A 26801-nucleotide genomic window follows, 5' to 3' on the forward strand; every position below is an offset into this window, starting at 1 on the left:
CTTTTGCTCCTCTTGGAAGATTTTGGTGCATCTTTCTCTCCATAGTACAAAACATAATGTAACCTGCATTTGCATGCATGTTCTTTATGTTGTTCCTTCAAAGGATTGTTCTCTTATATTCTCCCAGTGAGAATATTTGAGAATTTTCTGTTGGTGTTACTTGCTCCAGCCTCATTTTGACCTGTTGTGTGAAAGAACATGTTTGGAATAAATGACTCACTTTCTGTGATTCCCTTCTGCATAGAGCACACCTGTTTGTCATTTTCCACCCTCTCACCATTAGGTTGTTAATTGTCAGTATGTTGTTTTTCAACATTAGCCATGTGAAAATCATTACTCTTCCTGGTGCCTTGATATCCCATATATGCTAAACCTTGGATTGCACACTAGGTCTATCCTCCATAGCCAAGTAGGAGTTTGCTGTAAATGACCATGTTTCAGCCATCTCCACATGACTATATCCCTCTGTTCTTGCTCTCTAAATCCGTACTGCCTTACTTTCTGCATAAGTGCTTGATGCTGTTCTAATTCCTCCTCTAACAATTGCTGCTCCATTCCTAGGTTCCATAACTCCATTGTCCCCCTTGTCTTGCTTGCCTTATTGCTATCTATTTCTCCCTTGTTTTCTCATAGAGTTCTGGGTATCTGTACTTGACTGGTCCTCCATCCAATTGTTATTCCAAAACTGGATATTCTGTCCCTGTGCTGGTATTATCTGCATATCTCTATGAAATTTATCATTGCCACCATGTTTTTCCAAACTGATGTTGGATCATTTATTTGCGAAGGCCTTATTGTCACTTGTTCAAATCTCACAATTTCCATCAAGGTGGATTCTGTCTTTGTCACCACTGCCACATTATTTTTGCTAACAGTGGCTGATTGAAGATTGTCAGGTTTTTAACTCCCAACCCTCCTTTATCTTTTGGCCTTGCAACCTGTTCCCATGATATCAGGCTTAGATATATGTTCCCTTTTGCTTTGTGTCCATGCCATAAGAACTTTCTTCTTACTTGATCAATTTTCTTGATTACCCATTTGGGCAGTAAAAAAGTTTGCATCAACGTGGGCATTGTAGATTTGGTGAGTTTGAGTTTCAGCACGACAAAAAGATGTCTAGTGCTTCCAGCAGAATAGATCTAGATGTGTGCAAGTCGATTGTTTCAGAAAACAGAGGGAAGAACAGAAAGCAAGCTGTGAAGAAGAAAGGCAAGAGCAATCCATTCTTTTCATGGCATATACAGGCAGAAGGCAAAGATCCAAAATCTTTGAAGAAGCAGTAGGAAATGAAACATGGCATCAAGCATTGCAAGAAGAATTGGTAGCAGCAAAATGGAGATCAAGCATGCAAATTCTGAAGAACAGAAGGTTGACATTTTGCTGAAGGCATTGCCAAGAGAAAAGCTTGAAGAATTCAGAACTTGATATAATCAATTTTGAATTAAGGGGGAGTGTTGAAATTAATTCAGAAATTGATTCTAGAAAATTTGCAGAAATTAAGTTGGTTAGAGAGTAGTTTTCTGATGTGTAAAACTGCTATGAGTGTTGCAAGTTATTTTTCAGTATGGTTATTACTTTTAGCACATGTTCTGTAGTGGGTAGTTATTAGTAGGTAGTTATTTTAGATAATTATTGTACTGTTATAAATATCGTAGAACTCTATGTAACTGAGTAAGAGAGAAAGGAAATAAAGCGTTGTTTCTATTCAGAAAAATATTCTTCTCTCTTTAAAATAATTATGGCACAAAGCAGTACAGTATTGCTGAGTTTATCCCAACAACTATACCCTTTTTGCACGAGGTCAATTTCTAATTCGGTGGTCAAAAACCGTCAAAAAATATTGAATTTTTTATTGATCGACGTAACAGACAAGTTTGTTTTGATGTATGGAATTCCATCATATACACGTACTATATAAGTGGTCCACTATGGAGAGAAAATTATAGACAAAACCTAAGGTCAAGTATATAGGAGTCACAAAATTAAGGTCCAACCGTGATAGATGGGCTAGACTGGTGGTTGGGCCTTTGCATACAGATGTCATATTGTGCATATCAAAATTCTATACATGTAACTAATGTAGAACTTAAGCTACACAATTAAAATTCCTATTGATTGCATCTAAATGTGGAGCTGTACAACCTATAATGTGTATGCATTAATAATTGACCAGCATAATTAAATAACCAATTAAATATAGCTCCTAATAATTAACATAGTATTGTCAATATATTATCAATTAATTATGCCCTTTCCTATTGCAACATGAAGTTTGTTATCTGATTGTTACTAGTCTAGGTGATTTGGGTGAGGTCTAATGGAAGTTAGGCACAGGAATTGACCTGTAAAACGGAGTTATTGGTACAATCTCTAAAACATTTTACTGTTAATAGGCACCGGGACAGATATAAAGAATTTATCTTCATGTCATCTTTAAATTTATTATGTCCCTGCCATCACTTCCAGCTGAAGACTTATATAATATTATGATATACTTTCTATTTTCCTTCCTCATTCCTCGTCTCAGTCGCTTTACTGTTAATAGGCACAGGGATTGACCTCGCTTGTATGTAGGAGGTCGCCGTCTAGATTTTGATTAATTTTGCATTTTTTCATTAATTTCACCGCGATATACGGAGTAGACCGGTAGTTGTTTTTCTGTACTAGATCATGTATGACCATGAACAAATTGTAATGCATATCAACCTAAATATTTGAAAGAACTTGATGAACAATAGATAAATTGAACTTAGGTGTTGCCACTGCCCTGCCTTTTTGTTATTTGGATAAATATGCATTTATTATGACAAAAGAATATGTACACATAATAACATAAGGAGAGATCCAATTACATCATTTTATGATGACACATCTTGACAAAAATTCAAATAGTCGATCCAAACCGTTCAACATGATGTCCATATTAAAATGTATTTGGAGACCAAATTTTATATTTTTTTGAAAATTTATTACTATTTATTTAGAATTTTTTAAAATTGTTGCTTTTTAAATTGTACACATAATTATTATATATAAACTATGACATCTTCAAAATTGATACTCTGTTATTTGACCCCATCATATATACATGTGTGTCGAAATCTTCGTCAATGTAGCATTAACTTAAAGTGGTCTGATGTAGCATTGAACCGAGATGGCTCCATCATCAGAATTGTAATCATCTAGTGCAAACAAAATTTGATGAAGTGATACCGAGGTTACAGGAAACTAGTGTTTGCAGAGGATCCACGAGACAGTTGGAGATTGCAAATTGACAATGCTTCCAAACCTTAATTGGCGCTGGATGTGCTAACTAAGAATTGACTTGAACTCTGTTAGTCAAGCATTGAAATATATGGATATAGAATAAATTATTTTTGCTCTTTCTGGCGTTGTCTATATAAGGAGTTCGTATGCATTGATCATCCATGAAAAGTTTCGAACTGATTTCCTTTTAAGAAACTAAAATAGTTGAATAAGAGTAAGCTTATTGCATCTTCTCCATGGCACATAGATCACATGCTCTTTCCATGGTGGCGGTACTCACATTGCTTGTTAGCATCCTTGCTAGCTACCCCAGAAGTATCTCTCCTTTCTTTCTATCTCTTTTGTTCACACACACAATAAACATCTTGTTCTGTTTAAACTTGCTAGAGAGCATATACCATCATAAGATAGCTCTTATTGATTGAATATTTAGGTTGTAGAAAGCTTTAGCCTTTAAGATACTTAATGCCTATGGAATCGGTTACTAGCTAGATATTCCAAATCCTTGTACATCACACGTGAATGTCCATTTTAGTTTTAAGAATCAACCAAACAGATCCTTTAATTCCTCAATTACCACAGTTGGTCCACCAAGCCAATAAATTAATGAATGCATGTAATAAGAAACCTATTGAAAAGTACGTATGTACGTCTTCCTTTGGCAGGTGCGCAATCAATAGGCGTATGCTACGGGTTGAATGGTAACAACCTTCCTTCACAAGCTGATGTGGTGAAGCTGTACCAGTCCAAAGGCATCACTGGAATGCGTATATACGGCGCCGACAGTGCCACTCTGACTGCACTCAGAGGTACCAATATCAATCTCATCATGGATGTCAGCCTCTCTGATGCTTCGAGCTCTTCAGCTGCTGACAACTGGGTGAACAACAATGTCAAACCCTATTACCCTGATGTCTCTATCAAGTATGGATCCGAGTATTTTTTTTTCCATTTGAAATAATGATCTGAGTTTTTTTACTACAAGTTCAGTGCAAAATCCTAGAAGAAAATCCTAAAATTTATTCCCCAGGATATATTATTAGTAAGAGTGAGGCTATGGTACTACTTGCGTGGCATGGCTTGGTCTATACTAGGGATCAATATCTCTATTTTGAAAGATCAAACAGTCAATCTGAACTATTCATAATATGATCTCCATTTGGAAATGTACTTGTATATCAAAAATTTTCAATTTCTTTAGATAGATAGAAAATCTCTTGATCTAAAAGACCATTAAAAAGTAGTGATTTTATATGTATAAAAAAATAGTAAAAAAAATTCTAAAAATATTTAAAGTTTAGTCTGCAAGTATATTTTCGTATCAAGATCATGTTGAGCAATACAAATTGACTATTTGAACTTCGAAATTGAACATATTGATCCATAGTATGGACCAATCCGTGCTATGGATATCACCATATAGCCTCACTCTTATTAGTATTTAATATTAGCCAACAATTCATATAACTTATTTGCTTGTAACATAACACAAATCACAATAAAATTGATGTTCCTTTAACAGATACATTGCAGTAGGCAATGAGGTAAGCGGTGGTGACGTGTCAAATATCCTCCCAGCAATGCAGAACATGCACAACTCGCTCTCCTCTGCCGGCCTTAACTCAATCCAGGTCTCGACTTCGGTCTCCTATGGTGTAATGGGTACCTCATACCCTCCTTCAGCGGGTGAATTCTCTTCGGATGCTTCATACATGACATCCATAGTTCAGTACCTTGCATCAATAAATGCCCCCCTCCTGGCAAATATATACACGTACTTCACTTATGCCGGCAACACAGCACAGATCAGCCTTGACTATGCATTGTTCACCTCACCTGGCACCGTGGTGACAGATGGATCGAACAATTATCAGAATCTCTTTGATGCACAGGTGGATGCGCTTTACTCGGCAATGGAGAAGGTTGGAGGATCAAATGTTGGTCTTGTTATTTCAGAGAGTGGTTGGCCATCTGCTGGTGGGACCGACACAACTGTGGGTAATGCACAGACATACAACCAGAATTTGATTAATCATGTCGGTAAAGGCACACCTAAGAGACCAACAGCCTTGGAGACTTACATCTTTGCAATGTTTAATGAAAATCAGAAGGCGGCGGGAGTAGAGCAGAACTGGGGCCTGTTCTATCCTGACCAATCGCCAGTGTACCCCATTAACTTCAACTGAGAATATTACGATTCGTAAGAGCCACAGAGTACTATATATGCTGTTGATGGGTACACACAAAATATATACTTGATCCCAATTCTATGTAATAATTCAATAAGTTCACGCAAGCATGCATGTTTTATTCTTGCGGAGGAAGTTAATAAAATTTGGATATTTTTGTTGCAATTTGCGTACCTATGCCTATGATAAAACATAAAAGTTTATGTTGTGCTGTAACTTGGATCACATGACGTGGTGTGGTTTGGACCATGTGTCGTGCTGTGATCAAGTTAAATTTTCACAAGCCGTATCGTGATCAAGTTTGCTGAAATAGTCACGATAATTTAGTCATATCGTGACCACACATGTTGCGACTAATAATTTTAGTCATGTTTAATCACATTTAAGTACTTTTTTTTTTAATTTCAATTTGTTTAAGGGAAAAAATTCAGAAAAAATTTCAAAAATATTAAAAGTTGTAAAAAAATAATATTAATTAAAAGTTGTCAAAATTAATATAACAACTAAAGAACTCAAGAACACAAGATTCCTATGAATCTCCCTTCCCTCTCAGATTTTTTTTATTTCTTTTTTTCTTCCTTGTATGAATTACACGGCTCTTATATGTCTATTTATCAATTCAGAAATATTTTGTATATCATGCTAAATATGGAAACCAATTCTTAGAATTAATGACAAATAATCAAATACTATATATTGCATATTTCACTAGATATAATTGATATCTTGGAATTTATTTTTTCTTTCTTTTGAGTAGATATAGATCTTTTAGAGGATTCGGCTTGATTCTCAAGTTATGCTGGAACCGAGTGTAATCTTAACAAAAGTGGTTACATGACTAAGTGCTATGACCAAGCAAGTTCATGTGCTGTATACCGTGCCATTTTTGTTTGAAGGGTGATCATGGCACACAAGTGGAGAGCACTTGTTCATATATATTCTATTTCTAGAGAAGTGCTGAGATGATTGAATCACATGCTCAATTTCCATTAACAGACATCTTTGTGCTCAAGGCCGGAAGCCAATTTATTTTTATCCTAATAAGGCCTCCAAGAGATTTCAGCTTAGCATATAGCGTCTGGACTAAATAGTTCGAAATAACCCAATAATTATCAACTTATATTTAACTTGAAGACAAGCAAATAGATAATAATATAGCTAGTTATAGGCTAATTTTTTTTCTCAAGTGCCTCCTTTCCCTCTGTACGTACCTTTAAGAAGATTAATTGGGCCAATTCATGGATTAATTATATTGCTTGCAAATTGAGTTTAATGAATGCAAAAGGGCTAATTTAAGGCCCATTAATTTTTCGTTCCAAGTATCTGACTTCTTGTGGTACTTTTTTTTTTTTGTGCGTGTTAGAGGGGCTGGGCTAATAAATTCTGATTTTATATATAAAATATAATTTTGTGTTAGGCACCTGAACATGCTGTAGGATATAGAAAGTTACGTGTTTGACATGAACACAAAATCTTTGCGAAATATAGCATAACAATATCTTTCACAACTAATGGTATATCATTTTCATGCACCTCTCTTTCTAATTACCGCGTCCCATTGAATAGCATGACCCACAAAAAGTTATTAAATTTCATAGATACTGACAGCGTTAGAAAATTGAAACCTACTTTAACAAGTCTGTTTCCATCAAACCATAATGGGTTGATGCTAAAATCACGGATATGGTCAATAAATAACAGGTGTCAATGATCAACTTGCACTTGCGTGTGCAACTCAGCACCAATTGTCAGGTTAATTAAGTGGACTAAATTTGAAACTGTTATATAATTTTGTTTATTATATTGAACAGGACAAGAGGAAGACTAGGTCAAACTACGTCTTGGGAACATTTGCTGGGTTGATGCTCTCTCTATATATACATGCTTTGCATGCCTTTGCTTTGTACAAACTGAGCGAGTGCAAATTATATGTTTATTCTCAATACAAAGAGTATGGCACAGAAATATGCTTTGGCCAAGGTTGCGCTTGCACTACTTATTGGAGTTATCATATCTACCGTTACAAGTATCTCTCTCTTTCTAGATCTTTCTCTGTCTCTCTATAAAACACAGCATATATATGTATTTTGTTTATGCAGGCAATATTCTTTAATATGTATCTGTGTATGCATATATTGGAAGAAGAGAAATTAAGAAGAGAGATGGAAATGCGAGAAAACAAGTATGGCGTACAACTTCTATTTTTATTTAGAATGACAATAAAACGAGTTTATTTTGCAGGTGTGGAATCGATTGGTGTGTGCTACGGGTTACTTGGCGACAACCTCCCGGAGCCCAGTGATGTAATCAGTCTCTACCAATCCAACGGCATCAGTGACATGAGGTTATACAACCCCAACAGCGACGTCCTTAACGCTCTCAAAGGCAGCAACATTAGCCTCACGGTAGGCGTGCCGAATGAAGATCTCGAATCATTTGCTTATAATGCTTCTGCTGCGGCCAACTGGGTCCAGAACAACATTGTGGCATATGATGGCGTCGCATTCAAGTATTGTTACCAAACTTTAATTGATTGGTTACTGGTGGCTAATTAATTAAGTATATCATCATTTAGTGGTTAATTAAGTACATATATTATTGGTTTCAGTTATATATGTTTTTGTTTGCATCAATTGCTAATTATAACATGGTTCAAGTTACTTCGGTGTGTGTGTGTGTATATATATATATATATATAAATATATAATTGCTTACTAGCGGTTAAGATCAATATGTTCTAAATAGCCCCTTGTAACATTTTGATAAAAGATACAAAACTGCATAAAATTGTTAAAAGATATATTATTTTTGATATTTTTCTATACCTGTGTAATTGTTCTATATATACGTTTCTTATGCCTTGGGTGAAATAGTTCTCCGCTATAGGCTGCACTACTAAAAGAACTTATAATAATTTTATTTTGAATTTTGAAGTTTTATCTGGTCAGGCTGTTATTTCTTAAACATTCAAATTTATCAGAACTTTATCACTAATATTTTAATAACTTTACTATTATATAGGTGTTGCACAATTCGAAATTGATTTCTAAATGTGCCAAGAATATATTTAAATTTCTAGTTAAGGTGTTAAACATTATTTTATTTTTCTATATTTTTTTGTAACTATGTCGGATATGAATTATTAGCACACGTTCATAACTTTATTTTTGTAACATATATATGATAAATTGATACAAAAGAGGTACTAGTAATTTTTTCTTCAATATAATTAAGATGAGGGTCAAAGTTTGTAAATAACATCTTCAATATAATTATATGATTTTCAAGCTAGTAAAGAATCTAGAGAATACCAATTATTACAAATTAATTATTGCAAATAATCTCTAGCATGGATGTAATTATGGTGCTTAAATATATATAGCTAGATTATATCATAGAATTATTACTTGATAGACTTGACTTGAGCTCTTGAACTTAGCATGAGCGTGTATATATTGCAGCTATTACAAAGTTGAGAAGAACAATTGATGTATAAACATATCTAGAATTGACATTTCATCTCCTCCAAAAATGCTTTCATTATAAATTAAGCTATATGATGATGTATATATGGTGCCAAAGTGTATAGTATTATATCAATTTTAGGGACAATTTCTTACCTCTCTCTGTCTCATCAATAGTTCAATTATGTTACATTAATGCTTATTAACTTCATCAATCAATTAATCAATTAACAGGTACATTGCGGTTGGTAATGAGATTATGGGAGACTATGCCAGTAACATACTGCCAGCAATGACCAACATCCACAATGGGATTTTATCGGCCGGCCTCCAAGATCAAATCAAGGTCACGACATCAGTGAGATTCGACGTACTTTCAAATACTTCACCTCCGTCAAATTCCGTATTCGCAGTCTCCTACATAGGTCCCATTACTCAGTTCCTAGCCAACACCGGAGGTCCACTTCTCGTAAACATTTACCCCTATTTTAGTTACGCATACAGTGGCTCTATTCCATTGGATTTTGCATTGTTCACTGCCCCCAATACAGTGGTTTATGACCAAGAATACGAGTATCAGAATCTCTTTGATGCCATGGTTGATTCGGTATATTATGCAATGGAGAAGGCCGGATACTCTAATGTTAGTGTTGTAGTTTCGGAAAGTGGCTGGCCGTCATATGGTGGTGTCAACACAACAGTGGAAAATGCACAAATATACAATCAGAATTTGATTACTCATGCCGCTATCGGTACACCGAAGAGGCCGGGGAATTTGGAGACCTATATTTTTGCTATGTTCATGGAGAATTTGAAGACAGGTGATGAGGTTGAGAGGAATTTTGGACTGTTTTATCCTGATGAGTCTCCTGTTTACACTGTTGACTTTAGTAATACCTAGAAATTAATGGGATATATTTCTTTGCTTGATGGAACAAGAGGAAGCTAGTGATTGCTTAGGTGTTGTCTATTCATGTATTAGTAATTTATTGGGTTCTTTGATATGATTAGGTGACACATATATAATGTATTTGTTTTTTTTATCCTTTTTGTCTAATAAATGATATAGTATTTATAATTAATATTGGTCGATTATTCCACAGATATACCCGTATAGATGTCTGTTTAATTAGTTTTACTTGCATTTGAGATTTGATGAAAGACATGCATGGAGAGGAATTCGGATCCCCAAAAGTAACTCAAAAGTAATTTGCACAAAAATTAAAGAGTCCAGTAAATCCTATCTCCAACAGATTGATCTGAATTTTGATTGAACGGTCTAGATCTAAACTCAAATTTTAAGTTACTTTAGGGTGATCCGGACCCATAGATGCATATCCAATAGAGTTCAATAAATTATAATCCGAACACACAAGAAGATATATCCAATAGAGTTCCCTATCATATAAAATGAGAAATCCCAGCCGTCAGTTTTAACATGCACGAATCTTGAAAACTTGACACGAATATTAAAGATCTCAGTGCATTTATAACTGAAATTGCGTATAATGATCGGAATGAGATGAAATCATGGGCCGAATTATTTGATGTCAAGACAACAACAGAAATCAAGTTATTAAATGTTAACCAAGTTAAAGGCCTCAAATTTATTTCATTAGAAAAAATATACCATGTAATCGCAGCCCAATTCAGGCCATATTAGGCCCATTGCATTCCAGCCATCAGTCTCGGCCGATATTGATTGCAATTAGTCCGGAACAACCGAAACTGCCCACCTAAATATTTACCCACCAACCTTTCATGGCTTCATCAAAATCTCAAAGTTAACTATACGTACTTATGTTGTGTTCCTATGCATCTTGCAGGATTTCTCTAATAACATTTAGGGCCTGTTCGGTAGAACTTTTTTTACGGGAAATGGAATGGGATCCCTTAATATTTCCCTGAGGTGTTCGGCAGCCACTTTTTCTCCCAAAACCACCCATCAATTTTCCTCCGATTTTTCCCGTCTACGTTCAAATTGGTGGGAAAAACAAAATTCACTTGGACTCAATTTTCGTTTTCCCAAATTGTACGGCGCGCTGCTTATATACTCTCTCTCTCGAGTGTCAAAAGCTTTTCCAAAGTTCATTTTAGCGGGAGACAGAATAGTTGCGCGGGAAACTCGAGCGGAAGTGGGAGAAAGAAGCCGATGTGAAGAAAACTCGAACGGAAGAGCTTCTAGCATCGATATCGCTTCGACCATGGCAAGAGAAGGTACAAATGTTCACTGTTCGCTTCTCAGAGTGTGCTTACAAAGTTCCAAATACAACTAATTGTACTTGTTTTAAACCTTGAATCCACTCACGTCTAGGATTGCAAGTGTACAATCCTATCCGTGTAGTAAAATAAGGTATCGATCCTCAGGGACGGTTAAACTCAATTCTAGACTTTCACAAATCCAAGTTAGGTACTAGAAGTTTGAAGAATTGGGTTTGATTTGTTTCAATTTCTAAATTTCAAAAGACAATTCAATTAAAGGTAAATGAAAGCGATTAAAAGATTTGGTTTTGAATCAATTATAAAATGTGTTCTTAGGGTTTCAGACTTCATCTCCAAACTTTTCCTTCTCTGGACCTATCATACAACTCGCATCATCTCTGATGCGACCTGTGTGATGCGACTCGCATCATCTCTGATGCGGGTCGCATGGCCCTCGAGCAGAGCTGACATGAGTTCGTATCTAAGTTGATTTCTTGTGCGAGGCTTCGACCTGTGGCTCTCGCCTACTGGTATCTAACCTAGATTGATTGTCTGGTTAACTAGAAGTATCTATAACCTCTCGATAATAGAAATTTCACCTCTCGGTTACTATTGATCTTAGATCTACTTCAAGTGCTCAATTACAATTGCAAGATACATCAAGGCCTAATTACTAGAAGAGATGCTATAGACATCTAACAGTAGACAATCAAGAATCAATCAAGAAATCACAATCAAGCAAACAATGAATACTCAAACAACAATCACACAAGTTCAACATTAGATCAAAACATCATTCAACTCAAAGAAAAGGTTTGGAGATTACATCTTAACCCTAAGAAACAGGGATCTACTCAAGCATAACAAAAGTAAACATGAAAGAGAGAGAGAATAGGCAGATCATAATGGAGCTCGAAGATCCAAGGTGGATTGGAGAGGATCTTGCAATCTTCTCTTCTTCTCCTCTTCTTCAAGCAAGCTCCAATCTCCTTCTTCTCTCTTGATCTTCGCTCTTTTTGTGTTCTGGAATGTAGAGGGGGAAAAAGCCTCCCGAATTCTGGCATAGGACCTCCTTATATAGGCAACAGAGTTGACTTTGGGCTTGTCAGATTTAATTTGAACTGGGCGGCAACAGTTGATGCGACTCGCATCAGGTGGATGCGACTCGCATCAGATGGTCTTCAGGAGAGAGCAGTGAGGGTCGCATCGCAGGTCGCTTTGGGCTTGGATGCGACTCGCACCAGGTGAATGCGAGTCGCATCAGAGCTTCCTGAAGTCTACCAATTGCCTGATTTTGCCCAATTTCGCCTGATTCCTGCAAAGTAAGAACCAAAACTTAGCAGTACCACATTCTATGGATATTCAATGTAAAAGGTACCCTTTGTTGGTTCAAAATATAGATTTTTCGTATGGAAACAAGTCGAAATGATAGGTCTAATAATGTGATAACAAATTCCCCCAAGCTTAACCTTTGCTTGTCCTCAAGCAGAAATCTAAAAATTGGTACCGGTTTGGACTCTAAATGCAAATTTCCTAAATGCAAGAATTTATATGAGTTGTTTCAATTGGGAACTTTAAAAATCATGTTGGTATAACTTGGACTTTCCTAATTAACCTTGATTCTCCACACAAATCGACCAACCAAACTTCAAATTCTGAAATATTTGAATACTTGTAAAGCTGAGCACTCTAATCAATCAAGTTATCATTTATCTATTTAACTATTGTCCTCATTTGTGGAGATTTTCCCTTTTTAACCCCCCCAAGCTTGGAACAAGCTTAGGTCAGAAAGTTGCAGACTTCGCGTGTTGATATGTGCAAAATTTTTTTTTTTTTTTTTTCTAAGTGGGAGACGAGCTCAAAGGCGCCCTAAAAGGACTTATTGCCAGTACTCTTATGTTCTCCGTCTTTTCGTTTCTTCTCTCTTTTTTTTTATATTTTTTTTTTATTTAGGAGATGAGCTCAAAGGCGCCCTAAAAATGACTTATTGCCAGTACTCTTGGTTTCTCCATCTATTATTATATTTTTATTCTTTTGCACATATCATGAATACACACATCCTTTGATATTCATTCATACCAAATGATATCCCAAACTTTCTTTATCAATAACCCCCATTTCCCTATTTGAGAAGGCACAAGTCAATTTCTAAATGAGTTTCTCAATACATTTCAAGTTTTCATCATTACAAATGGTCAAAACATTCGTCCTCATCAGTTTGTTGGTCAATTATGGGATAGTTCGAATCTCCTAGGGTCATCCTGATCAACACCAACAATTATTCAAAAAGTTTCCAATTTACACAATCACACAAATTCCTACCTAAAAATGCAATAAACAAGTAAACATGGTCTAAGTAAGAACGAATAAATCCTAAAAATCCTAAAGTCACCCCCCCAAGCTTAGTCTGAGCATTGTCCTCAATGCTTCAAGACTCTAGGATAAAGCAAAAGGAAGGGGAGAAGAAAAACAAACCTGCTCAGTCATCGGAGGGGTCGAACCTCCAATCGCGCAGAACATCCTCAATGTCACCCACTCTGCGCTGTAAGTCGTAGAGAATGGCACCCTGCTCAGACCTCATGTCATAGACGAGGCTGTAGATATCCTGGATAGTGGGTGAGGGAACTGGTGGTGGATAGGAAGGACCAGCATAAGAAGTGGAGGGGCCAGCATGATAGGGAGATGGGCCTGCCTGGAAGGTGGATGTGCCTGCCTGAAATGTGGAATCAGGAAAGGGCATAGGAGAAGTGTAAGGGTGGGCAGGAGAGAGATGGACATCTGGCATGGGCACATCAACATGGGCGGGAGAGTGGTGCTGCATAGGAGGAGAAGGTGGTGCTGGCATGTCTGGCAGGGGCTCGGTGAAAAACCAGGTGCTCTCGTCATCGAAAGACAGGGGTGCAAGGCGGAGGGGCATCAAATGCGAGCCATGACCCTTCAAGGTCCAGAAATACCGAGAACGGTGGCCAGCACCACCGCGCTCAATCTTGAGAAAAGTGGCCCGCTCGTAGGCCCTGGCATCCAGGGTGAGATGGCCAGTGGAGAGAGTGAGGCCTGCGGTGGAGATGCCCAGCCGATCAGCGATCAGGGTGACATAGGCGCCAATGCGGACAGCGCCACCCACCTTCGTGTTGCGCTGGAGATCCACCCAGTGACGGACCATGAACAACATCAGGTCCGGTCGCACCAACTCAGCCTCAGGACGGAGCATGTGGTCCATAAGGCAAAGGTCCTCCTCATTGACTCGGGCTGCAGTCTCTCCGCGTGCGAAGATAGAGCAGCCGATGGTGCGCTGGATGCACCGCAGTACCGGGTGAGGGATGGCAATGCTGCGGTACTGGGCACTGGTGGCACTCATCATCCCAGTGATCAGACGCCAGAAATGAGCCTTGTCGAACCCCACGCGATGGTCAAGGGAATCAGTATCGGGGTCGCTGTCAAATCCGAACCACTCACGGAGTCGGACCAGAGTGAGCCGGTGCGTCTGGTTGAGCATCTGGAACTTGATGTAGTAGTTGCCATGCACATCCTGACGCAGCTTGAGAGAGGAGAGGAACTCGAGGGTAAGCTCGGTGTAACAGTTACGCTCGATTGCCCAGAAGGAAGGAGTGAACCCGATCCTTCCAGTGAGACGAAGGAATTCCTCGCGAACCCCAAAGGCATCCAAAGTGTCGAAATCGACTCGGCGAGTGTTCTCATAAGTGCGCTGCCTGAGGTAGAGAAAGCGTTCCAGCATACCATGGCTGGAGAGAGTGAAGTGAGGGGCTGGGTAGTCTGCTGCTCGGGGGGTTTCCCTACCCGAGATGGGGTCAGAGTCATCAGAGTTGTACTCTATAGTGCCCAACCCAGCCCCTGCCTGTGCGGGAGAAGGGTGATAGGAAGACTGAGAAGAATGAGAAGAAGAAGAATGAGAGGAGTTACCACTGGTGCGAGCTGAACTGGCGCCTAGCTGAGACCAGTCTTGGTCCTCAGACTCTGAAGGAGAGGGAGTAGGGTCCGGTATCCCCTGTTGGATACGGAGATCCCTCTGTCGGCGAAGCTCGCGTTGTCGGCGCTCTTGGTTGCGCTTGGATCGGAGCTCGCGGTTCATGGGTGATTCTGGATCACTCATGATGGCTGTGATGCGAGTCGCCTGACTGTTGATGCGAGTCGCCTTGTAAGCGATGCGAGTCGCACTGGGTAGCGATGCGAGTCGCACTGTCTGGTATCTGGCGGCAGAGGTGATCTAGCAGAGGTGGAAGAAGAGAGAATGAGAGGGTTGTGATCGTGGCAATGGAGAAAAGGGAAGTGAGAAGGAGGTTTCGGCAGGGAGAGATGGAGATGGGTGTGATCGATGGAGAGGAGGTGAAGGCCGGCGGATGGAGAAGGGAGAGGCTAGGGTTTTGGGTTGAGGGGTCGGTTGAGGCTCGCACGGAGTTGATTCGAGTCGCAACGAAGAAGAACGAGGAACAGGAGAGGTGGGGTTCGCTGGGCAGAGGAAGAAGAAAGGAACAGGAGAGGTGCGGGTGAGGGTTATATGGTGAGACTCGCGTCGTTTGGGCGCACCCCTTCTGATGCTGTGTCTGTTCGCATTGATGCGAGTCGCATCATGTGGGATGCGAGTCGCATCGAGTGATGCAAGTCGCATCGGAGATGATGCGAGTCGCATCAAGTGGAAGTTGGTAATTCTTTTCGGTAGAAAGGAAAAATAGCTAACTAATCTAACTAAAAGTAAACTGAAAAGGCTTGGGTTGCCTCCCAAGAAGCGCTTGTTTCAGGTCTCAAGCTCGACCTTCTTTGTGCTAATCCTCCGGTGAGACGGGATCAGAGAGGTCTTGAACAACCCGCTCCTGATAATCATGATCTGCCACATAGTGCTTGAGACGCTGACCGTTCACTTTGAAATCCCCACATGTGTCATTCCCAATTTCAATTGCGCCGAAATGGTGCACCCTTCGTACCACAAACGGACCTGACCATCTGGTTTTCAATTTCCCAGGAAAGAGTCGTAACCTGGAATTGAACAAGAGGACCAGATCGCCTTCCTTGAAGTCGCGAGACATGATGCGCTTGTCATGAATTCGTTTGGTTTTGTCTTTGTAGATCCTCGCATTCTCGTATGAGTGCTGACGCATCTCTTCCAATTCGTGCAAATCGAGGATACGCTTCTCTCCAGCTGCTAACAAGTCCATGTTGATAGCACGAGTGGCCCAGAACGCTTTGTGCTCAATCTCAACTGGCAGATGACACGGCTTTCCATACACCAGCTTGAAAGGGCTCATCCCAATCGGTGTTTTGAATGCTGTACGGTAGGCCCAGAGCGCGTCACTCAATTTCAAAGACCAATCCTTCCTTGTTCTTGCCACGGTCTTCTCCAAGATAGATTTGATTTCCCTGTTGGAGATTTCAGCTTGGCCGTTCGACTGAGGATGGTAAGAGGTGGAGACCTTGTGCGTCACTCCATGTCGCTGCAGGAGATTGTTGAATTGACGGTTTATGAAATGCTTCCCTCCATCGCTGATGACAGCTCTTGGCACTCCAAAGCGAGGAAAGATGACATCATTGAATAATCGCTTCACCGCGCCTGAGTCAGCTCTTCGACAGGCCACTGCCTCGACCCATTTTGAAACGTAGTCAACCGCAACTAGAATGTACTCATTTCCACATGAAGCTGGAAATGGTCCCATGAAATCTATGCCCCACACGTCGAAGACTTCGACCTCAAGAATGGAGTTGAGAGGCATCTCATTGCGATTAGTGATGTTCCCAGTGCGTTGACACTTGTCACATGACATCACCAAGGTTTTCGCATCCTTAAAGATAGATGGCCAGAAGAAACCACATTGTAAAACCTTGGCGGCCGTTTTGGAGAACGAGGCATGTCCGCCATAGGCGGATGAATGGCAGTGATCGAGAATGGAACGTGTCTCTTCATGTGGTACACAGCGTCGGAGGAGGCTGTCGATCCCTAACTTGAAAAGAAAGGGATCGTCCCAGAAATAGAATTTTGCGTCAGATTTTAGCTTTTTCCTCTGCTGGTAAGTCATGGCGTTTGGGAGGATCCCAGAGGCAAGGTAATTGGCCATGTCTGCATACCAAGGGTCTGGATACCTACTCAAGCGGGTCGCATTGACTCCCATGCGAGTCTCATCATGAAGGATGCGAGTCGCAAGACACTCCATGCGAGTCGCATCAAGGTGAGCCAGAGTTGAAGCGGAGAAGAGCTGCTCGTCGGGAAAGGAATCATCGATTGGCAAGTCGGCAGAACTCTCGTCATCCAAACGGAGTCTGGAGAGATGGTCGGCTACGGTGTTTTCGACCCCTTTCTTGTCTCTGATTTCAAGATCGAATTCTTGCAGGAGAAGAATCCATCTTATCAGTCGAGGCTTTGCGTCCTGCTTTTTCAACAAGTACCTGAGCGCGGCATGGTCGGTGTAGATGATGATCTTCGAACCAACCAGATACGACCTGAACTTGTCAAGAGCAAACACAACAGCAAGAAGTTCTTTCTCGGTAGTCGTGTAATTCATCTGGGCAGGGTCTAGCACCTTGCTAGCGTAGTAGATGGCACATGGCATCGATCCCTTCCTCTGCCCAAGAACAGCTCCTACTGCGTAGTCGCTCGCATCGCACATGATCTCAAAGGGAAGAGACCAGTCAGGTGGTTGCAGGATAGGTGCTGAGATGAGAGACTCCTTCAAGCTGTGAAAAGATTTGACGCATTCTTCAGTGAAGACAAAGTCAGACTCCTTGATGAGCAGATTGGTCAATGGCTTAGCAATCTTGGAAAAATCCTTGATGAACCGACGGTAGAATCCAGCATGTCCAAGAAAGCTTCGAACTCTTTTGACGCTCGTCGGAATCTCTAGTTTCTCGATCACTTCGATCTTGGCCTTGTCGACTTCGATGCCTTTTGAGGTCACGACATGTCCAAGGACGACTCCTGACTGGACCATGAAGTGGCATTTCTCCCAGTTCAGAATGAGATGGACTTCCTCACATCTCTGCAAGATCTTGCACAGGTTGGTCAGACAAGTGTCGAAGCATGTTCCATACACCGAGAAGTCATCCATAAAAATTTCAACCTCTTTCTCAATGAAGTCTGAAAAGATGGCCATCATGGCTCTTTGAAAGGTTGCTGGTGCATTGCACAGACCAAATGGCATCCTACGGTACGCGTACGTACCGTAGGGACAGGTAAAAGTGGTCATTTCTTGGTCTTGTGGGTGAATCGGTATCTGGAAGAAACCAGAGTAACCATCCAGATAGCAGAAATAGGAGTGATCTGCAAGTCGTTCGAGGAGTTGGTCAACGAATGGCAGAGGGAAATGGTCCTTGCGTGTGGCTGCGTTCAGCTTCCTGTAGTCGATGCACATGCGATGTCCCGTCACCACACGGGTTTGGACCAGTTCATTCTTCGCATTTCTCACCACCGTTGCCCCTCCTTTCTTTGGCACCACGTGGACTGGGCTCACCCATCTACTGTTAGAGATAGGGTATATAATACCGGCGTCTAGAAGCTTGAGAATTTCTTTCTTGACTACCTCTTTCAGGTTCGGATTGAGCCGTCTTTGGTGCTCAACAGATGGCTTGTGATCATCCTCCAAGAAGATTCGGTGTGAGCAGATGGACGGGCTGATCCCCTTCAAGTCGTTGATCGAATACCCAATCGCCCCTCGATGAAGTGTCAATTTCTCCAAAAGCTTGGCGGTTTGTTCGGGATTCAATTCGGCGTTTACTATAACGGGGAGAGATTGTTCTGGTCCAAGGTACTCGTACCTGAGGTTGGCTGGTAGAGGCTTGAGCTCAAGAGTGGGTTTCTCTGCCTGGGCTTTGATGCAAGTCGCATCATGCTCCTTGCGAGTCGCATCAGGTGTACTTGAGTCGCCTCCATTAGCTCCAAATTCTCCAGACCTTGGGATGCGACTCGCATGGGGTTGATGCGGGTCGCATCCAGTCTCACCAAAGTCAGCTGCTTTCACATCCGCTCCACATACTTCCGAATTCGTTATTTCAACTTGCATTTCAGACAGAAATTCGAAGTGCTCGTTCATACTCTCATTGGTCCGCTCAAGAAGGTAGTCTTCTACCAAATCCGTTAAACATTCTTCGATCACATCTACTCGGAAACAAGATTCGGTTGAAGGATACTTCATGGCGCGGTCGATTTGAAAACACACTTTCTCTCCTCCAAAGTTCATGGTCAGCGTTCCCTGAGAGACGTCGATGATTGCACCTGCCGTTCTGAGGAAAGGTCGTCCCAAAATGATGGGGACTTCCTTATCCTCTTCCATCTCCATGACAACAAAATCGACAGGTACGAAATACTTACCGACTTGAACTGGTACGTCTTCCACAATGCCAAGTGGTAGTCGTACCGAGGAGTCTGCTAGTTGTAATGACATTCGCGTTGGTCTGAGCTCACCTACCCCCATTCGCTCGTAGATCGTGCGTGGCATGAGACTCACGCTTGCTCCTAGATCGCAGAGAGCTTTCCTGATTGTCGCCTTTCCTATGATGCAAGGAATGGAGAACTTACCTGGATCGTCCAATTTGGGAGGTAGGTCGTTCTTCAGAATGGCACTGCATTGTTCTGTCAACTTCACCGTTTCATTTCCCCCCAAGCTTCGCTTATTGGATAGAATATCTTTCAGGAACTTGGCATAGGAGGGCATTTGAGTCAAGGCATCGGTGAACGGGATCGTGATTTGCAGGCCTTTGATCACCTCAGTGAATTTCGCGAATTGTGCGTTCAACTTGTTCTCAGCTAATCGTCGGGGAAAGGGTACAGGTGGTCTGTAAGGTTTTTCAACTCCTTTCCCTTTCTCTCTGTCAGACTTGTCAGATTCCTTTGATGCGGGTCGCACTGTACCAATGCGAGTCGCATCCAGAGGTTCTTCTGGAGTCGATGCGAGTCGCACTGTGGTGGTGCAGGTCGCATCAGAGTTGATGCCAGTCGCATCAGGGGTGGTGCCAGTTGCATCAATGGTGGTGCCAGTCGCATCGGTTAGAATCTGATCAGTTGGGAAAGCTGGTTCATCGTACTGAGTCCCACTCCTCAGTGTGATCGCCTTAGCTTCTCCTCTGGGGTTTGGTTCTGGCTGCGCTGGCAGTTTGCCAGGTTGAGGTTGGCTGGAAGTGACGATATGACTCAGTTGCTCCAACAATTTGCTTTGGGTGGCCATTTGAGTTGCCATTGATTGCATTTGCTCCCACATCATCTGGTTCATCTTCCCTTGCTCGTGTGTGAAGTTCGTCGCATAGGGAGGCACATATGGTCTGGAAGGGCCAGCTTGAGGTGCTCGGTTGTTCTGATTGGGGAAGGAGGCGTTCTGGTAGAAGTTTCTGTTGTTGCCTCCTCCAGAAGAATTGTTCCAGTTGCTGCCGGATGATGGATTGATGAAGGAGTTATTGTTGTTGGTGGGGTTGGTGAAAGGGGGCCTGGGAGCATTGTTGAAAGGCGCAGGGTTGTTTTGATTCCTATTCCAATTCTGTTGTTCCATTGGATCCTTGGAGTAGGATCGGTTGAAGGGAGGTTTTGGGAAAAAGGAAGGTTCATTGTTGATGGAATTGACGTGCTCGCTCTCCTCATCAGCTTGCACCAATGGACATTGCTCGTAAGCATGTCTCTCATCACCACACATGACGCATGCTTGGGGTTGCTGTTCAACTGCTTTGACGCTGAGCTTGTCCATCGCTCTCTGCATGGCGTCCATCTTAGCGGTGAGAGCCGTGATGTGATCCACCTCGTACTTGCCACCTCCTTGGCTACCTCCTTGGCCTCCTCGTCGTCGTGAGTTGTCACGGCCGGACCATTGCTGGTTCTGCGCCATGCTGTCTATCAAGTTCATAGCCTCTAAAGGCTCCCTTGACATCAGCGCGCCTCCAGCAACAGCGTCGACGTAAGCACGAGTGCTTTCGTTCAAGCCGTCATAAAACGTTTGGATCAAGAGCCAGTCCGGTATACCGTGGTGTGGACAAGAGTATTGCAATTCTCTAAACCTTTCCCATGCCTCATTCAGGGGTTCATCAAAAATTTGACTAAAGCTGGTCAGGTCATGTCTTACTTTGGCAGTTCGTTTATGAGGGAAAAATCTGGTCAGAAACAATTTGGACAATTCCCTCCAAGTCAAAACTGAGTCCCTAGGTAAAGATCCTAACCATTTCTTTGCTTTGTCCCTAAGAGTGAAAGGAAATAGAGCAAGCTTGGTGTAATCAGCATTCTCACCGTTGGTTTTGATGGTCGTGATGCACTCGAGGAATGTTTGGAGATGAGAGTGCGGGTCTTCGTGGTCGAGTCCATGAAAGGTGTTCTGCTGCACCATGTTGACAACTCCCGGATTGAAGTTGGGTTGTTGTCCTGGAATGCGCGGCAGCCGGATTGCACCTCTCACATCTCCAGCCCTTGGTACATTGAACTCTCGCAAGGTCCTTGGCATGAAGACATCCATGTCGTCGTCAGACTGGTCAGTCAAGTCTTCTCGCTCTCTATTTCTTTCTGCATCCCTGTCCTCCCTGCTCGGATGTTCTGACATTGTCTCTGTGATGCGAGTCGCTTCGGTTGTGATGCGAGTCGCTTCGGTTGTGATGCGAGTCGCGTCAACCTCTGTGCGGGTCGCTTCAGTCGATGTCTGAGCAGGGACTGTGTCTTCTGGAGGTGTTTCGTCGAAGAGTGGTCCTCTGCTCCTCAGTTGGTAAGTCAGCTTGTATTTACCTGCAGTAGGGGGGATGAAAGCCAGTTTTTTTTTTTTTAGTGATAAAGAAGTAAAGCAAAAGAAAAGATACAAACTAAAATCTAGATTAACTAAGAAAAGTGTAAATCTAGAAAGGAATTGATAGCCGTCCCCGGCAACGGCGCCAAAACTTGTTCGCTTCTCAGAGTGTGCTTACAAAGTTCCAAATACAACTAATTGTACTTGTTTTAAACCTTGAATCCACTCACGTCTAGGATTGCAAGTGTACAATCCTATCCGTGTAGTAAAATAAGGTATCGATCCTCAGGGACGGTTAAACTCAATTCTAGACTTTCACAAATCCAAGTTAGGTACTAGAAGTTTGAAGAATTGGGTTTGATTTGTTTCAATTTCTAAATTTCAAAAGACAATTCAATTAAAGGTAAATGAAAGCGATTAAAAGATTTGGTTTTGAATCAATTATAAAATGTGTTCTTAGGGTTTCAGACTTCATCTCCAAACTTTTCCTTCTCTGGACCTATCATACAACTCGCATCATCTCTGATGCGACCTGTGTGATGCGACTCGCATCATCTCTGATGCGGGTCGCATGGCCCTCGAGCAGAGCTGACATGAGTTCGTATCTAAGTTGATTTCTTGTGCGAGGCTTCGACCTGTGGCTCTCGCCTACTGGTATCTAACCTAGATTGATTGTCTGGTTAACTAGAAGTATCTATAACCTCTCGATAATAGAAATTTCACCTCTCGGTTACTATTGATCTTAGATCTACTTCAAGTGCTCAATTACAATTGCAAGATACATCAAGGCCTAATTACTAGAAGAGATGCTATAGACATCTAACAGTAGACAATCAAGAATCAATCAAGAAATCACAATCAAGCAAACAATGAATACTCAAACAACAATCACACAAGTTCAACATTAGATCAAAACATCATTCAACTCAAAGAAAAGGTTTGGAGATTACATCTTAACCCTAAGAAACAGGGATCTACTCAAGCATAACAAAAGTAAACATGAAAGAGAGAGAGAATAGGCATATCATAATGGAGCTCGAAGATCCAAGGTGGATTGGAGAGGATCTTGCAATCTTCTCTTCTTCTCCTCTTCTTCAAGCAAGCTCCAATCTCCTTCTTCTCTCTTGATCTTCGCTCTTTTTGTGTTCTGGAATGTAGAGGGGGAAAAAGCCTCCCGAATTCTGGCATAGGACCTCCTTATATAGGCAACAGAGTTGACTTTGGGCTTGTCAGATTTAATTTGAACTGGGCGGCAACAGTTGATGCGACTCGCATCAGGTGGATGCGACTCGCATCAGATGGTCTTCAGGAGAGAGCAGTGAGGGTCGCATCGCAGGTCGCTTTGGGCTTGGATGCGACTCGCACCAGGTGAATGCGAGTCGCATCAGAGCTTCCTGAAGTCTACCAATTGCCTGATTTTGCCCAATTTCGCCTGATTCCTGCAAAGTAAGAACCAAAACTTAGTAGTACCACATTCTATGGATATTCAATGTAAAAGGTACCCTTTGTTGGTTCAAAATATAGATTTTTCGTATGGAAACAAGTCGAAATGATAGGTCTAATAATGTGATAACATTCACCAATTTCGGTTCTAATAACTGATGGAGGTTCTTATTGATAGAATATGATCCTGTGATTCCACGGATTAGTGAGGTTGTTTTACTAGTTAATCGATTTGTGTTTTAAGTTTCTTGACACAGTCTTGATTTTGTTACTGGATTCCTTTAAAAATAGTTTTATCCCCTTACTGAGGTCCACGAAGGATGACATTTTCATATTCGTTTAAAAATAAGTCAATATAGTTATCATATGTTGCATTGATAAGTGATACAGTACTGATTTGGTACCCAATTAGGTTAATTTATGGGTTTAGTGAATCTTTGTATTTGATCTCTTCCACCTGTTCAAATTTCTGGTTTCAAAGTATTGCTGGATTAATCGTATGCTTTCTATTCTTGCATTCTATTTCACATGAATTCCATAAAGATATTATTTTTAAGCTCTAGAAAGGATCTCTTTAGCCTACAGTGTTCTTGTTATTCTTTGGTGAAGGTGGTTGTTACTGATTATACTTTGTTATTGTTCAATCTATTGTGTAGAGATCGATTCTATTGAAACATGACATACTAGCATGTTTTGGTGAATTTAAAATTTTAGTTAGTTATATGTTTGGTGAGAAAAGGAAAAACAAACACAGGGCCTTGAAAAATTATCCTTTTTTAAGAATATATCACACTTTTTGTAATGCATATCACTAGATACACTATGCTTCAGTCCTTCTATTACTACTGTCTATCAATTTTTCAAATAATGACCCTATGATTTAAATTCATAGCTATATCTAGGTAGATCTTAAGAACTCACTTGATTTTTTACATGATTGTTTGGAGATTTATTTATATTTTATTTTGAGTTTTATACAAGGTGCTGCATTATTTATTATGTTTTTGATTGTCAAATTTCAAAATTAAATTTTGGACAAGTTTCATAATTTATGAAGTTTTGCAACTATGCCTAACAGATACCTGAAAGCAGGGGCAGACTGGTAAATAGAACAATAAAATAACAGTTTTTGCATTTTTGAAAAGTGAATTTTGGAAATCCTTAACAAATGTTTATAAAATCATAAAAATGTAAAATTTTGGTCCAGATTATGTGTTTTTGAATCCTCTATCTGATTATAACCTTGATTTTGTCATATTGCCAATGTAGGATATTTTTCTGTTCAAATTTCTGAAACTAGTTGAGTTGGTCATTTTTTATAGCAGTAGTGATTCACTTTGATTTTCTTTGCTGTTTTACACTGGTACAAGGCATTGTATTGACTGATACTTTGCCACAGGACTTGTTTAGCAAACTGGTTTGTCATTTTTATTTATTACACACTTTTAAATGTTGTGAAGAACTTTTATTACAAAAATTATAGATCAAAAAGTCAAAGTCATATTGCAAAATCATCTCTATTGCAACTGTCCTGTCAGCCTAGTAATTATGCAGGGAGATCCTTGTACTTCCTTTTATTTGTTTTGTTAGGCTAAATACAAGACAAAAAGCCTTTTGTTAGGCTAAAGACATGACATGACAGAGAGCCTTTCTTTACTCTTTTGCATAATAGACTCCATAGTAGGTAATGTGAATTTTAAAATTACATCACTTACCAGCATAAATTTTACCATTTGTAGGTAATGTGAATGAAGCCAACAATAGAGTTGCATGGAATGAGATGCAAAAGGCATTTTTAGTTGAATTGCTTGTGGAGTTTAATAGACCTGGTTCACGTCTACAAAATGCGTGGAGTAATGTTGCATGGAATGAAATGACATGAAGATTCAAAGAAAAATTTATAGATTCAAATTTCTCGGTGAAGCAACTTAAAGAACAAGAACGCACTCTAAAGAAACAATACAAAACTGTGAACCGATTGAGAGATCAAAGCGGTTTTGGATGGGACCCTACGAGAAAAATGGTTGATGCCCCCGAAGATGTGTGGGCTCCTATATTGCAAATAGATAAGGAGGCTAGAAGGTGGTATAACAAAAGTTTTCCATACTACGATGACTTGCACAACTTATATTCTGGTATGAGCATTTTTTAATACATTGTTGTTATACATTCATTAATAAAATTACATATTATGTTGTAGAAGTAGATTTCCGAAGGAACTTTTTTTTACTAATTGGGAGTGTTATGAATGGGCTATGGAACTTTTTTTTTACATATTCTCATATATAACGTGCTGAATTGATTTTTAGCTTTTGATATAAAATTTTCAGGATGTATTGCGAATGGTTCATATCGTCGTGGAAGTAACTATTTTGCAAATTCTGAGAATCAAGCTGAAATGAATTCTCCTAGTCCGACGATCCCTGCTCCAGGAGGTTTAAATGATTTTGAGATTGATGACGATTTCCTTGGTACGCAGACATTTGACCATACCTATACCCAAGCTCAAGGACCGTCCTCCACCCAAGCAATACCTAATGTTCACACGCCTCGCTCGATTGGAGTTTCGTCTTCTAGTAAGACAATTCAGAAAAAGAAAAGAAAGGTCATGTCTGAATTTCATGAGAATTACTTGGAATATAAGAGAGAAGAGTTAGCTAAATACTGTGCTGTCATGGAAAAGAATGCAAACAAGAGTGTTGAGCGTGCTGACAAGTTTTCAGTTGCTGCTGCAATGGAGGCATACGAACAATTGCCGGATTTTGACATGCTTGACTTTGTTAATGCAAGTGATATGTTCATTAAGAAGGCTGAGACCCGTGAGGCATTCCTAACTGTAAGCGAAGAACGTCGGTCGGAATGGATTAAAAGGATGATTGAGTTGTGGAAGTCTAATTAGTAAGGTTAGCTATGTGTTATTTTGGAAATATTGGTGTTACTTAGGTTTGAACTTTTTGTGAAATATTAGTGTAGTGGTATGAAATGGATGTTATATTTTGGAAACATAGGTGTATATTTTGGAACTTAGATAATTGCACTAATGTATATTTTGGAAACACATGTGTATATTTTGGAACTCATGATATTGTAGTTTATTTTAGAACTTGAGAGTGTACTTTGTGATCAAATGAAATTGATTTTATCTTGTGAGCCTGTTGTCAGATATGTGAATACTGTAGGAAAATTTTGGTTTTTTGTTCTGTCCTCATTGGGGGTTATGGCTGCATACTGGTTTTTTTTTGCAAAGGGGTTATTTCAAGGGCTATTTTGTTGGCATTTTATCAAATATACCATAGATATATTTAGATGGCTTAAATCGGCTTATGTGAATACTAAATACTGATATAGTTAGAATTTTGGTCAGCTCTCAAAAAAAGTATTCATGATCGATACCAATATATAAGCATCAGTTCGGTACAGAAGATACAATGAAAGAACTATCCAACAACTAAAAACGTTAGAGAGCACTACAATTTTTTTTTTAATATAATCTTAACATGCTAAATATTAAACAAAAGATACATGGATAATCTAACATAACCAAA

General features: G+C 40.3%; 3 protein-coding genes across 3 annotated transcripts; all 3 read left to right on the forward strand.

Moving 5' to 3' along the window:
• Window positions 1-3436: 3436 nt before the first annotated feature.
• On the forward strand, window positions 3437-5621 carry LOC144554279 (glucan endo-1,3-beta-glucosidase-like). The gene is made up of 3 exons (XM_078302607.1): window positions 3437-3582; window positions 3933-4191; window positions 4790-5621. Exons 1-3 carry the CDS (start codon window positions 3504-3506, stop codon window positions 5451-5453), a joined length of 1002 nt encoding a protein of 333 aa, XP_078158733.1. The 5' UTR covers window positions 3437-3503; the 3' UTR covers window positions 5454-5621.
• A 1683-nt stretch (window positions 5622-7304) lies between these two features.
• Window positions 7305-10002, forward strand: LOC144554298 (glucan endo-1,3-beta-glucosidase-like). Its single transcript, XM_078302621.1, has 3 exons — window positions 7305-7482; window positions 7698-7965; window positions 9155-10002. The coding sequence occupies exons 1-3, from the start codon at window positions 7386-7388 to the stop codon at window positions 9819-9821; spliced, it is 1032 nt and encodes a 343-aa protein (XP_078158747.1). The 5' UTR covers window positions 7305-7385; the 3' UTR covers window positions 9822-10002.
• A 15014-nt stretch (window positions 10003-25016) lies between these two features.
• LOC144554656 (uncharacterized) lies at window positions 25017-26284 on the forward strand. The gene is made up of 2 exons (XM_078302973.1): window positions 25017-25391; window positions 25587-26284. Exons 1-2 carry the CDS (start codon window positions 25277-25279, stop codon window positions 26153-26155), a joined length of 684 nt encoding a protein of 227 aa, XP_078159099.1. The 5' UTR covers window positions 25017-25276; the 3' UTR covers window positions 26156-26284.
• Window positions 26285-26801: the final 517 nt, after the last annotated feature.

Source organism: Carex rostrata, chromosome 5 (genome assembly GCF_964058835.1).
Source record: "Carex rostrata chromosome 5, lpCarRost1.2, whole genome shotgun sequence".
Classification (NCBI taxonomy): Eukaryota; Viridiplantae; Streptophyta; class Magnoliopsida; order Poales; family Cyperaceae; genus Carex; species Carex rostrata.

What these genes read in the sequence shown, in the direction of transcription:
- LOC144554279 (XM_078302607.1), top strand. Translation starts at nt 3,504, where the DNA reads ATGGCACATAGATCACATGCTCTTTCCATGGTGGCGGTACTCACATTG. An exon ending in CCTTGCTAGCTACCCCAGAA is followed by an intron (nt 3,583 to 3,932) that starts GTATCTCTCCTT and finishes TTCCTTTGGCAG; the next exon opens with GTGCGCAATCAATAGGCGTA. An exon ending in TACCCTGATGTCTCTATCAA is followed by an intron (nt 4,192 to 4,789) that starts GTATGGATCCGA and finishes TTCCTTTAACAG; the next exon opens with ATACATTGCAGTAGGCAATG.
- LOC144554298 (XM_078302621.1), top strand. Translation starts at nt 7,386, where the DNA reads ATGTTTATTCTCAATACAAAGAGTATGGCACAGAAATATGCTTTGGCC. An exon ending in TATCATATCTACCGTTACAA is followed by an intron (nt 7,483 to 7,697) that starts GTATCTCTCTCT and finishes TTTATTTTGCAG; the next exon opens with GTGTGGAATCGATTGGTGTG. An exon ending in TATGATGGCGTCGCATTCAA is followed by an intron (nt 7,966 to 9,154) that starts GTATTGTTACCA and finishes ATCAATTAACAG; the next exon opens with GTACATTGCGGTTGGTAATG.
- LOC144554656 (XM_078302973.1), top strand. Translation starts at nt 25,277, where the DNA reads ATGGTTGATGCCCCCGAAGATGTGTGGGCTCCTATATTGCAAATAGAT. An exon ending in CTTGCACAACTTATATTCTG is followed by an intron (nt 25,392 to 25,586) that starts GTATGAGCATTT and finishes TAAAATTTTCAG; the next exon opens with GATGTATTGCGAATGGTTCA.